The 14377-nt window shown below is 41.3% G+C and overlaps 1 protein-coding gene across 5 annotated transcripts in view; it reads left to right on the plus strand.

Annotated features, from left to right (window-relative positions):
* EXOC4 (exocyst complex component 4) overlaps positions 1-14377 on the plus strand; it is a 750505-nt gene that overhangs the window by 97893 nt on the left and 638235 nt on the right. For all 5 annotated transcript variants that reach the window (XR_006198787.1, XM_042925097.1, XM_042925116.1 and 2 more), the window contains exon 7: positions 2966-3140. Coding sequence is in view for 4 of the 5 variants with exons in the window: in XM_042925097.1 (XP_042781031.1) it covers positions 2966-3140 (175 nt within the window). In the remaining variant the exon portion in view is untranslated. The remainder of the gene's footprint in view (positions 1-2965; positions 3141-14377) is intronic.

Below are 14377 nucleotides of genomic sequence, written 5' to 3' on the forward strand. Positions count from 1 at the left end.
ACGCCTACCTGCGCTGTATGGAAAGTTCTAGTTTCTCTCTGCATCTTCACCAACACTTTTTATTGTTTGTCGTTTTGAAAATAGCCATCCTGATGGGCTGAAACGGGATCTTAATGGTTTTGACTTGCATTTCTCTGATAGCCAATGATGTCGAATGTCTTTTGTTTGCCTATTGGTCATTCGTAGATTTTCTTTGGAGAAATATATTCAAACTCTTGATGTTAAAATTTGGTTGTTTATCTTTTTATTATGAGTTGTATGAAGTCTTTAGGTATTCTAGATACAAGTCTTTGGTCAGATAAATGGCTTCCAGATATTTTCACTCATTCTGTGGGTTGTCTTTTCACTTTACTGATGGTATTATTTGCAGCACAAACGTCTTTAGTTTTGCTGTAAGAACCGCGGGTTTTATTAATATTGCCATAGTCATGCTGTGGTAAGGCAGAGGAGAGCATCCCTCTCCTTGAAATGGGTCACTGTTTCAAATGTAGGTAGAGCTGGTAGAATGTTTCCACTTCCAGCCCTTCTCTTCTCCCTTCCTTCTTCCCTGTGAGGCCTGTGTTAAGGCTATGATGGTCATACTGCAGCAGGTCTGTCTTGGCCTTGATTGTCCAGGAATGAGAGAAGCTGGCAATGAGTCTGCATTTTATCAAAGGACTGCTGTTTCCACGATGCTCACAGATACCATGGATCTCATCTTACACTTCACTTCCCTGCTGGGTCTCTTTTCTAAATAGAGCACTGTCCCAGGTTGCCGAGCTGCTCGTGTCCTTGAGCGGCGGTCAAGATGTGCAGTCATGGAGCTTGGTGGCCCTGGAGATGATCAGACAGCAGCGCCCCTCCATGCAGAGGAGCCACTGCGTTTCCAGTGTTTTCTGCTTCGTTGCTGGTGTGCAGGCTTTTACCTGGAGCTTTGTGCCGTTGGGAAATTGGACACCAGTGTGCTTCAGGCTTCTGGATGTCCTGAATCAATATGACTTCAAAACTGTTAGGGTATAATATGAGGTTATTCAGTTTTAATTTTGTCAAGGACATTTTGGCAATGTAATTGCCATCATGACAGAAAGCAACTGGAGATTTTTCCTATCAGGAGAGTGCTCAAAATACCAAATTAATTTACTTTTGTGAAAAGTTAATATATGTTTCTGTTTTTCTTATTTTGCTGTCACTGAAAAGTACACTGTGGTCCGTGGATTGATATTGGTGAACCACAGACTTACATACTTAGCTTAAATATTTGAAAAGTAGAATCTTCACTTCATCAGGAATTTACTCTGTACGATGCCAGGTATCTGTTTTATGCAGATCATTTCCCTACGATGAATTAGCTATTTCGGCTCTTACGTTAGGCACGTCTTCCTGTACTTTGTACCCCTCTGCTGATATTTGAAAATTTCTTCAGTAACACAGATGAGAAAGAATTGTTTTAGGTATATGTGAGCATAAATGGGACTTGACCTTTCAAAGATTAAAAAAAAAAAAAAGGTAATTCCAAAGGTAGAATGGCTCCTATTTATAAATACAATGTTTAATTTCTGGATTATTTGTGTTCTAAACTGGGAGTACTACATAAATTTTTATTGATTCTGTCTCATCTAAATTAAAACGTCAAACAGATATTAGGGTTTTATCATAAGATAGTTATTGGGTGTCATACTGGCACATTAATTATCGTAATTGGGCAGTAAAGTAGCCATAGGAATGGATAATATGCTCTACATTTTGATGAAATTGTAGTTATCACCTCTTATTTATGGCACTAAAATCTTGTTAATGGACACTGCTGACAAGCTCTTTTGCTTTCCTTTTCTACTTTTCAGGCTGGTTTCTAAGTCCACTTAGGAAATCTCAAACCGAGAGCCCACAATATACAGTAAAGGTCACATTTCCGAATTTTCTAGACTCTTTCATGGTATACACATTAAATTCAGCAAATATTTGCTGATCACTGTTTTAAATGCCCTTGAGTATACGGAGATGCATAAAGCAGTTCCTACACTGAAAGACTAATAATGAAGAAGGGAGTTAGAATGTCTCTATATAAATACCTGTGACCCGCATTTATCGAGTCACCTCTATGAGGCACGTATAAGCACCTTACAAGTGGGATGAAATACAAGTTCAGAGGAGGAAAGGATGCTTCGAAGCCTGGGTGATCAGTGCAGCTGTAAGCCTCCGTGATAGAGGAATTACTTGGCATTCCTGACATAAAGCTTCGAACTATCTGTGAATACATATCTACATTCTAGAACTATAGCGAGAGGTACGTGGCTAAATGCACTGACATGGAAATCCACTTTTGTTCTAGGCTCAGCTGCCTCGCAACCTCATTTTGTGTCCTTGAGTATATAAAATTGATGTAATAATATGTGTCCAGCATCTCTCACTATGAAAAGTGAGATAATGCAGATGCCTAAGCTGCTCCCTGTGGTGAAAGTCAGATTGCTCGGCAGGTGTGTATCTTTTTTCAGGCGACTTCGGCCATACGTTTGAGTGGTAGGCACAGCTTTCCATGACTAAAAGGATTAGTATCCTTACAAAAGTGCCCAATTTATTGCTGGGGAAATAGCATATTCTGTGTAACATCTGAGCTGTTGTCTGAAAAATTGCCTGAATTTCTTAGAGAAACTGCCTGTATGAATACAGAGTAGCAGTGTGGTGATCACTGAAATGTGATAAAAAGGGAATGTGTTTATTGAGCTGCTCCAGCTGGTTTAGGGACGTTACAACTGGTTTTTAGATTCTTACGTCGCTTCCAGTTTGCAGCAGAGGAAACTGAGGCTTAGATTTCCAAAGCTGCTTAGATCCTACAACTGTTGGAAATCCGTCTGTGGAAATCTCATGTGCTCTATCCATGGTGGCTCGTTGCTTCCCCGCAGGTTGATGGTTTTTGTGTGGGCCCTTGTGAGCCATCCTCGTGTGCGTGGGCGTCCGTATGTCAACGTTATCTCTTTTTTTTCCCCAGGCTACTTCTAGAACTGCTGGAGTTGCTATTTGACAAGTTTAACGCTGTAGCCACTGCACATTCTGTGGTCCTGGGGTACCTGCAGGACACCGTTGTGACCCCGCTGGCCCAGCAGGAAGATGTCAAATTGTACGATATGGCGGACGTGTGGATGAAGATCCAAGATGTTCTGCAGGTAAAAGGTCCTTTTACACGTGGTGCCGTCTCGATTCAGAATAACAGGTTGGAACGAAATATCTACCACCTAAGATATTCCCTTGCTCATAAACAGTGAGAGAATAATGTTACTATTGAAAGGGGATGCTGCTGATGTCATCAACTTCTATCATCTTCAGAAGACCTCTTAACTTTTTTTGCCAGGCTTGAAAATGAGGAGATTCTCAATATGTAGCCATCAAGGAGGTACAGTATGTGGCCTTCTGTTGTAAAGTGCTTTACTGCACTGGAATTAGTCCTATATTAAGGTAATCAGTGTTAAAATGTTCTTAGACAGTATTTTATAAACATATGTAGCTTAGTTTTATGGCCGTTTTCGTACAGTCATCTCTTGCATATATTGAGGTGAATGACCGGTCAAGAGCTTGTTTTGAGAGATGAAAATTACTGTAAGGAATAAATGCATCACTTTGATTTGCTGAAGATTGGAGCAATGATATTACTGTTTGGTATGATGCTGCAGAGATGGTATTTAGAAATTTTATTATATGCTGTCTCCAAGTGCCAGGCAAATATATTTGATTTGGCCACAGGAGAATTGGAAATACGATTAAGAGGTAGCCGAAGCAAATTTGACATAGCTAAATAGAAGTGACTTGGTTAGATAGTCCCTACTAATGTGAAAAAAAAGTATACGTAGGGAACTGAAAAATATAACTGTGTGGGAATGAAATTTCTTGCATGGCAAATAGGAATACTTGCCGGAAAAAATAAATCACGAATCTAAATTGTAGTCATTTTTAAGAGTATAGGTATGCTCCTGATGGATTGAATGATCGATTCTTGCTTACTCATTCATTTGACTTTTTTTTTTTGGTGCAGTCTGGGTGCTTTATTGGTGGCTCAGTGGAAAGATTATAGGTTGCAACTACATCCCCCGAGTCCCTTTTGCTCCTCTGTCAATTACCACGTGTCCATAGTAGGTGCTTGAGGAACATTTGTGTATTGAATAAAATGTCTTTATTGCCTAGACACTGGTTTTACAGTGTTTTCTATCTTGATTTGCTAATGTCATGGAAATAGGTGCTTTTCAGGTCACCTGTTTATTTTAAGGATGAAATAGGATCATAGATTTTAAAGCCATTTCAGAAATAGTTAGAATGAGGGACTTCTGGTTCTAGCCATGATGAAATGATGTGAGCAGCTCTACAACTGGGTGGACTCAGTCCGCACCTTCAGTTCAGAGCAGAGAACACATGAGGTGGATTCCACGTTCATCCTGGCTTCCTCCTGGGGGACACCTGCCGTGCTATGGCCCAAGGAAGTGAAACGTAGGCAGACAGCAGCGGAGCCTCTAAGCAAAGGGAACAGAGATGAGAGTTTGGAGGTGTAGAGGCAGCTGGAATTTGTGGCGTAGGGTAGTGGGGAAGAGAGGATCACACAGAGGAGGCACCCTGTCAGCCTGAAAAGAGTGCCTTTGAGCCTTTGGTCAAAAACCGAGTGATGCAGACACCACAAAGCTTGGCAGGAAACTGTCACTGTGGGACCGTGAGTTGAATGGAAATGCCAGACGTTGCCAGATGATTGGAAATTGGATGCTGGAGTTCAGTCAGTGTGGGGAGAACCTGCTGAACACCCCATGCTTTCAGATGTGGCCTCAGCAAGGTTGTGATTCAGGGATAGGGACTATTCCAGCTGTAGGGGAGGGGTTACTCTGGATCTTGCATAACCAAGTCTCTCCAGCATCAGCCCGATCCACCTGTACATCAGCTGCTGACCAGAACAAAACTCACTCTGAAGTGAGGCAATATAATCCACATTTTCACTAGTGAAGCATCTACAGTGTCCAGCATACAATTATATTTGTGGGAAAGCAGAAAAATGTGACTCTAACTGGGAAATAAGAAAATTAATAAAAATTAATATCTGAAATGGACAAATCACGAGATGGGTTTAGCCGCAGATGCCTGCTATAGAAAAAAAGACCAGGGAACTCAAAGATGAATAAATCAGAGTGATCCGAAAGGAAGCACAGGAAGAAAGCCAACTGCAAGGAGAAATGAACAAGGCCATATTGTCCATAATGGGACAATATCATGCAACGTGGTAGTTGCAGGTACAGAGGAGAGGGAAGAGAGATACTGAGGCAGAAAATTATTGGAAGAAATCATGACCGAAAGTTTTTAAATTTATTGAAAAACATAAACCCACAGATTCAACAAGCCCAACAAATCCCAAGCAGCTTTAACCTAGAGAAAACCAATGCCTAGACAGATCATCACCAGGTTGCTGAAAACCAAAGAACAAAGGAGTCTTAAAGATAGCCAGAGGAAAAAAAGACACAACGCTAAGAAGGAACCCATGATAAAAATGTCCACTAACTTCTCCCTGGCATTTTGAAGAACATGGCCCTGTCTTTCAATACGAGTTCCTGATTTTGGATTTTATAGATCCTCTTTAGGGGGCCCTGGCTGGCTCAGTTAGTTGGTTGATTGACGCTTGATCTCAGCTCAGGTCATGATCTCACGGTTTGTGGGAAGGAGGCCTGTGTCAGGCTCTGTATTGACAGTGTGGAGCCTGCTTGGGATTGTTTCTCTCCCTCTCTCTCTGCCCCTCTGGTACACTCGTGTGTGCACGCACGTGTGGATTCTTTCCCGCTCTCTCTCAAAATAAATAAACATTAAAAAAAAAAAAAAAGAGATCCTCTTTAGGGTTGCCTGGGTGGCCCCATCCGTTAAGCATCTGACTCTTGATTTCTGCTCAGGTCAAGATCTCACGATCACCTGGGGCTCCACGCTGGGAATGGCGCCTGCTTAAGATTCTCTTTCCAGGGCGCCTGGGTGGCTCAGTGGGTTGAGCATCCAGCTTTGGCTCCAGTCATGATCTTGTGCTTCGTGAGTTTGAGCCCCACATCAGGCTTGCTGCTGTCAGTGCAGAGCTGTCTTTAGATCCTCTGTTGCCCTCTCTCTCTGCCCCTCCTCTGCTTGTGCTCTTTCTGTCAAAAATAAAGTAAAACATTAAAAAAATAAAAAAGATTCTCTTTCCTTCTGCTCTCCTCTCTCTCTCTGTCTCAAAAAAAAAAAAAAGAAAAGAAAAAAGAATCGTCTTTAAATATAAAGATATAGATAGATTAAGGTGTATGAATGGAAAGAGACATACCGTGGAATACTAGTAATTTGTATTATGCAAACATGTTGGACTCTATTAGAATATGTAATATTATCAGATGGAATTACTTTGTGTCCTGGTACTTACGGCGTTTAAAACTTGAATACGTGAAGCCCCAGAAAGTATTTATCGACTATTAAAACCTACTCTTGCAAGGTTATGAAATACTTTATAAATTCTTATGATCTCTGCTATTTGACCAATTTAGGCTAGATAGATGTTCTAAGTTGAAAACAACTTTAAGCCTATTAGGATCCTATTTATAATACTATCATGAAGAATTATGATTATGAACAAAGATATATATGCCTTAGCTCTACTTACTTTGGATATGTTAAATGTGTACAATTCTCGTACTTTTGAAAACAAAACACGTAATTTTATGTTGAAAATGTTTATAATATACTAAGGAACTTTAAGTTCGCTCAGACATTAACAGCCAAAACGTAAACATGATTTAAAATATGTGTTTGTGTCTTATTAAATGACTTATACCTTTCACATATGTTGTTTCAGGAGAATGATTTGGGGATCCTACCTTCATATTATGAAATGAGTTACTTGTTTTGCCTATTTAAATAGCTTTATTGAAATAGAATTTACATGGCATAAGATTCATGCATTTAAAATGTAGATTTCAGTGGTTTTTAGTATATCTGTGGAGTTGTACAACCATCACCATGATACAATTTTAGAATATTTTCAACACCTAAAAAGAAACTTGGTGTCCATTTGCAGTTTCTTCCCATTCCCCACTGCTTTTACCCCCAAGACATGTTTAAGTCAGGAAAGAGGGCTCCGTTGTGTGTTACAGCTCCCAGGAAACTGGTAGTGCCCAAGTCATACACTTGGAAAGACTGTTACTATTTGATGTTGATGTGTTCATGTATCACTGGCATAAGCTATTTGACAGATAAAGAACATAAAACTAAAACTGATCTAATAGCACAAGGTGAGGTGTCTAACATAGAAATACTATTTCCTTTCACTTACTGTGTTTGATTGGTTTGAGATCGAGGTATAACCATGTTCTTCTTTCCTTTTAGTCCATTTTTCTCTTCCTCTTACCTATCTGCTTTGCTGCCCCCATCTTTTGTTTTCTTAGACATATGTTGGAAGAATGATCTTAGTCATCACTTGAATTAATCTGTGGTTGTTCTCTTAATGGTCCATTCTGCTCTTTTTTATTAACCCGCAGATGTGAGAATGAAGCATTTTTGAATAAGAAGTTCATACTTTACATTGTTACTATACTATAAAAATCATTCTGCAACTTTTCAATTTGTTTTCAGTGTGCTGTATTCTCTAGTTCCTTCAGAAATTCAGGGTACAGGTTACTGAATAATATCAGGCTACACACCCGTCAATGAATTGGGTACACAGTGGCAGACACACGGATGAACTGATGTTGCCAAATGTAAGAAGGTAGGTGGCGCCGTGTGTCATACAATTGTTCTAAAACATGTAGAATGGACCAGAAAAGTTTTGTTTTGTTTTGTTTTGTTTTGTTTTTCGAGGTTGATGATACACTGATTCTTGGAGGAGTCACAGGAACAGAGGAGAGATGGGAATGGCCGTCTAGGTAGCGGGAATGGCGAATGAAATGATGTTAAGTGGCTCAGAAAGAATGGAAAATGGTATTCAGAGATAAGAAAAAGAATGGCTTAGCTGTAAGCGAGGGCTTATTTTGGGGACTAGATAAGTTTGTAGGTGGATTTGGGTACAGGTTGTGGAAGACCTCTAGTGTCACCCATAGGCTTTGTGATTAATTTTCAGACTGATGGTTTCTGAGGCTGGACGTGCGTTTGATATACCCAGGGTTTGATTCCTAGCCCCATCCTACACCTTTTGAATGAGAATCACTATGGATAAAGGCTGGGTTCTGTAGGCTTATTTTTGTTTTTTTGTTTTGTTTTTTTTGTTCCTAAGGTGGTTTTGTTATATATGTTTAGGATCCTATAATTGGGAACCATTGCTTTGGGCCAGTGTTACCTGGGGGAACATATTAAAAATGCAGATTTTGAATTTCTTATTTAGAAAATTTTTTTAATCTGTATTTTTGAGAGAGACACAGCACAAGCAGGGGAGACACAGAATCCAAAGCAGGCTCCAGGCTCTGAGGTGTCAGCACGGAGCGTGACGCGGGGCTCGAACTCACTGACTGCGAGATCATGACCTGAAGTGGGACGCTTAACCGACTGAGCCACTCAGGCTTCCCAAAAGTGCAGATTTTTATCCTTAACTTACACTCACCAAATCATAAACGCCAGGGATGTGGCCATATAGTCTGTGTTTTAAGAAGCCTTTTGGGAGATGTGTGTGTGTGCTGAAGTTTGGGGACCTTTGTTTTCAGTGCTATTGGCTCACTGGGGATTTTGATTGGGGTGTGATGAGATAAAGTAGGATCAGTGCTGGCGTTGAAATGGACTGAGCGGAGAAGCTAGAGACTAATGCAGGGAAGCTGTTCTGTAGGCAAGTGGAGAGTCTGCGGATATTACTGGAGGTATTGTCTAATAGTGAAATAAACAAGACAGGCTCCCACGGGGTATGGAAAAGGAATACAAAGGAGAGCAGGATTTGTAAGCCGTTAGGGAGTCTTGGGAATTCTACAAAACTGTATCGTCGACTTAGGAATCTGGTTTCCAATGTGACAGAGACTAACGATGGTTTAGTACTGTTATTGGGGCCAGGTACATGCTAGGCATTAGGGAATAAAGGTGAACACAAGAGAGCTCACTGGCAAAGTGAGGAGGGACCTGAAGCAGTGTATGTTTTTCCACTAAAGTCATTCTTAGGGATCTTGCGGGAGTGGTAACACGGCGGAATGTTTTTTTTCTAAACCAACACGGAGGCTTTCAAAAAGACTCTTGGCTTAAGTTCCTCTAGAGTTTTATGCTCCGGCCAGTTTAGCTCTCACATGCTTGGTGGTGGCACGCTCTTTGGGTTAAAGATCATTCCTGGAGAATGAAATAAGGGAGCGAACAATAGATACCTGCAGTTAAGCGTGCGCCAGGCTTGAGTGGAGGTGATGGCATCACATGGCGAATGGAGTCACGTAAGTAGAGTTTGAGTTTCTGCGTTTCTTTGAATGGAAAGTGTTCCTTGCTAAAAAGTGGAAACGCCCTTATGTTTATTAAATCTCGGAAAAGAAAATAATTTTTGATCTTTTAAAGACTTCAGCAGTTTTTCTCCACTGGAACCTGGGCTTCCCCCAGCAGGCAGAATCCATCCTGCAGTTGAAAGGCTCGTTTGTCCCTGCGTGTTTGTGTTTGGAGACAGCCTCTTGAGGAGACAAGGCTGTAGCTCTCATAGTAACAGGGTGTCAGAGTTTTCTGCTGGTGTCAGCCCTGTGACCACACACCGCTGCACTCCTTTTTCAGTTTTACACTCTCTTTGAAACTGTGATAATAGAAATACATGTTTTTGCCCTTCTGAGCAGCGGCAGCACCTTCCAAAATGTCACCTACTTGGTGACATGCCTGTCATACTGTTGGCTGCACATTTTCGAGTGCATAAGACTAAGGTACACTGGAAACAAAATACTCTGTTTCTTGTGGAATTCTGCCCAACAGGAAATAAGAGCATCACTTTGAACGGGTGTTAGGATTCTAAAAAAGAAATCTCCCTCTTTCATATCTCCTTGTAAAACAAACTGTCTGTTTCGCCGTTGCTGGCTGCAACGTGTAACCCTTCGGTGTGCTAAGCAGCGTTCTATAGGTGGGGGCAGTTCTAATCACTCTGTTTACCCCTGACAGTGACGCCCAGAACCAGTCAATTCCCTTTTTAGGGCCTTGGTCTCTTTTTCTGGAGATTAACACACACAGAATGTAAAATCACTTTCCTTTTGTTCACTGCCACATAAATGTTTAAATGGTGATAAAATTAACCTCACCCAGAGAGAACTTGAAGTTTGCTGTCAGGTAAGAAAGTCGACAAATCTTATTGGTGGTGATCTGTGACCCGGAGGAGTTTTTCAAGGAGACACGCGCAACTTCTATTTTGAATCCAGGTCTGAAACTAGGTTCTTCTTAGGTTTGGTTTCGTTTGATGTTTTGTTGGCTGAGGATTCCAGACCTTAAAGTAAAACTAGCTTTTTTTTTTTTTTTTTTTTTTTTAATATTCCAGGCCAGATAACCTGTGAGATTACCCTTGCAGAAAGAGCTTTTCTTCATTTCTCAGCCTTTCAAACTTTCTGATAGTCTCTATTTTGGGTGGCGTATTGAAGTCCTCCCACTGTGTCTCCAGAAAGCTGCTCGCTCCTAGAATTTTTGTTGTGTCTTGTCAGTGGATAGTATGCTGCCCAGTGAACAGGACTGAGTTAGCATTAGAACGTTAAGTTAGAAATCTTCCTCCAAATTGGAGTCCGTTTCCATAGCATCAGGGCTCAACCTGTATTGTTTTAGGTTCACTACTACTGCTGCTTAATGCAGGAACCGATGGGCTGTCGCCGTGTCCCCCCAGCTCCTGGTGTACATGTGGCAAGTGCTAAGGTGTCTGCCCAGTGAAACCGGAGGTACATGTCACGGGCATCTGAATACATTGGGCCAGACTCTCACCCAGTAACTTGGTGGCAGAAACTGCAGAATAAGTAGATCTGGTGGGAAGTCTGCTCTCCTTAAATTCCTTGTTACCCAGGCAGCGTCTGCTTGGGTCTGATTAGGTCTTGGTCTAGAAAAACCAGTGGTAGAGATGGCAGGTTTTCCATCCACACGACCACTTCCAAGCCTTCTTCCTCCGTCCCGTTTTGTCTGAGATTTGAGAGAGGGGAGTGTTACAAGCCACATGCCCATTAGGCTTGTGCCGCTACTGATGCCGTTAGGGTCCCTATGATGACGGTGTGCTTATCAAGCTGTAGTGCACCTGGGCTGAAGCAGGGGGCTTGTTAGGAACCAAGAGACCCTGGTGAGTGGTGAGGATTCCAACCAGAATTCCCTGTGCGGCCCATCCCTGGAGAGCCTGTTTCAGTAGGATTCCAGTGGATTCTACTGCATGTTCTCAGTTGAGAGCCAGCATTAGCAAATGTTGGAGGTTTGGTCATGTTAAAACCGGAGCTATTAAAGACAATCTTCAGGAGTAAGAGAAGTTCGCAAAAGGCGAATCTGGTTTAATTTTGAAAGAAATGTCACTGCCGCATGTTCAGGAATGTCAGTGTTCCATGACATAGAGCGAATGAGAAGATGTTGAAACTCCATCAAGATGTGAAAATGCTTGAGTATACACACTTTAAAGGGAAAAGGAAACTGAATGATTGTGCTGTCACTGATCTCCCTTCACAGCTTTTGGACAACTTATTTAGAGTAGCATCCCAAGCAGGTGATTCCTATTGACTTGAATAGTTGAGAATGTGGACAAATACATTATTTCATCTGAGACTTGGTTTGGATTGGAAGCAATTACATCAGAATGTCTGTCATTAAGAATGGGGGTTTTCTATGTTGCCTTTCCCCACCTCCACTTACTACTTATTTGAGGTTTCTAAATTTATGTTAACGGAACTTCTTTTTTTTTAATTAGGGGGAAAAGAAACTTCTTCCTTTTTAAACACTCATTTAAAGGAATTTAAGGAAGTATAACCTTGCAGGGAGTTCAGATAAGAACATATATCAAGGACAATTACAGAACAGTTTATGATTCGAAGGGATAATGTTCATTGTGAACACCACTGCTAAGGAAGACCAGCGAAGGAGGTCAGAATGGGTTAAAGCCGTTGAGTTCATGGTCAAGAGGATACTGGGCATGTTTCAATTTGGTTGGGGTTAAATGCAAAATGCAGGTGGTATGCTAGAGAGCTGGGGAGAATGGAGGTTTTTGGTTGGTTGGTTTTTTGGGAAGCATTACCAAAAAAAGATTGAATAATTTTGGGTGACAGGGGTAAGAAATTGGGCAATTTGGAGATAAGAGATTGAATAAGAGATTGGGAAGTTTGGAGATAAGAGATTGAATAAGAAATTGGGCAGTTTGGACTTGCTCCTTTTGGCAGTGAGCTACCATTATGGATTTTTGTTATTGTGGGAAATTTCAAATGTGTTCAGAAATAAAAAAAAAAAAAAAGTATATAATGAACCCCTATCATCCAGTCTCAGCAGTTTCAGGAGCTATCAGTTGATGGTAATACTGTTTTGTTTCTACCACTGCCCATTTCCCTTTCCTTTACTGTTTTGAAACAATCCTAGAGATGATATTGTTTCATCTATATTGGAGTATGAGTCTCTAAAAGATAAGGACTCCTTTAAAAAAAGAAAACATAGCCATACCTAAAAACATAATTTCCTTATCACCAAAATATCCAGTCAGTGTTCAAATTTCTGGTTGTCTCAAATGTTGTAATTGTATATATATTTTTTTACAGTTTGTTTGCATCAGAATCCAAATAAGGGTTAAATAGTGTGGCGTGATTGGTAAGTTTCTTAAAACTGCATCAATCTGTAAGTTAAATCTCTCATTTTGTTTTTACCACTTGCAGTTTATTTATTGAAGAAACCAGATCATTGTCCTGTAGAACTTTCCACATTCTGGCTTTTGTTGATTGCTTTTCCACAGTGTCACTTGCTATTTATTATTATTGTCTTGTAACTTGGGTCTAGAGGCTTCATCAGATTGAGGCTGATTTGGGGAGGCATAATTACTTCGTAGCTGATGGTAGAAATTATGCTTTTCTGATAAAGTAAAATGGTGAAAATAATATTTTTAGGGTGATTTATCTGGAAGCGGTGTGCAAAATGGATTGGTGGAGAAGGAAATGGATGGAGAGATCCCAGTTAAACGTCAGGCTCAATCAGTGCAGGAGAGAAGAGGGAGACTAGGGCAGGGGCAGTGACAAGCAAGAGGACAGAAGTTAAAGAGGTTTTGAAAGAGGAGTGAATTTTCTAAAACCTTTTACCATCGACTCTAACAAAGAATCATAAGTCAGGATGGAGTTTTGGGAATGGGTGGTTGGCAGTTAGGATCAGGAACATGGTATTTTTGTGCCTGTTGAATCGGCAGAGTATCTCCATCGAGTTGGGTTACTCCAGGCAACTAGAGATGGAACGCGGGAGGCTAGGGGAGAGACTAGGGCGGGAGATAGAAATATAGGGATCATCTATCTGCTTGGGGATAATAGCCGAAGCAGTACAAATGGCCCAGCTCAGAAACTCGTGAGTGTAAAAGTGGAGCGAGGTCTTTCCTTGAGCAGTTCATCAACTCAGTTAGCTCTCACACTTGCGATGAGCAGCCTGTTACACAGTCCCTTGAGGCTAGAGTTTCTCTCAGTGAGGCCACATCTTGCCTTTCTTTCGCTTCTGCGTTTTTTCAGGATGTGCGGGTGGTAGGACGGCAGCTCGTTGAGCGGGACCCACATGCTGTTCCAGCCGGGGGTGGTAGCTTTCCGACGCAGGCGATTCCTTAGGGGATGTGGACAGACAGCTTGGAGAGCGAATAAAAGCTTGTGTGAGCAGGTCCGGAAGTGAGCCTGGAAGGAAGTGAATGAAGCAGAGGGAGCCGGGCCAAAAGTATATTTTGGCCAGCGGTAGGGAGAAGACATTGGAGTTGAGGTGACTTGATACTTACTTCTTTCCCTCATGATCCTTGCATTGGCCAGCCTGGCCTACACCATGACTGAGAAGCAGGTAGTGAGGGTGGTTGGTTACCAAGAGTTTCCTGATACCCTCTCCTATTTCTTCCGTCTTCTAACCCTCAGAACTCCAGGGAACGTGGTTAATGGGAAGCCACAAAAATTATATGCTGTCATAAGAAGTTCCTCCTCACTTAAAGTATCTTAAGAAAATGTGTTATTCAGAGATCTGTTTTAAACTTTTTAATAGCATCATATTCACCCAGCTATGTTTTATGCATGTATTGCCTAGTTGTCGAAGGATGGACAGAATAAGTTTTTGCTGTCAAATCTCTGTTGGTAATACAGTGAGGCATTGCAAAAAGATGATGGGTCCTTCACAGGGGAATTTTCTCACAAATCACTTAAAAGTTTTAATCCTTGATAAGATTACATTATCATAGCATTCAACCTGCAATTTTTTTTAGTAGTTCTGGGCTTTCCGGGAGTATTTGTTGGTATTGTCAAAGAGTTGTCACACTAGTGAGGGGTGTGGA

Source organism: Panthera leo, chromosome A2 (genome assembly GCF_018350215.1).
Source record: "Panthera leo isolate Ple1 chromosome A2, P.leo_Ple1_pat1.1, whole genome shotgun sequence".
In the NCBI taxonomy this organism is placed as follows: domain Eukaryota; kingdom Metazoa; phylum Chordata; class Mammalia; order Carnivora; family Felidae; genus Panthera; species Panthera leo.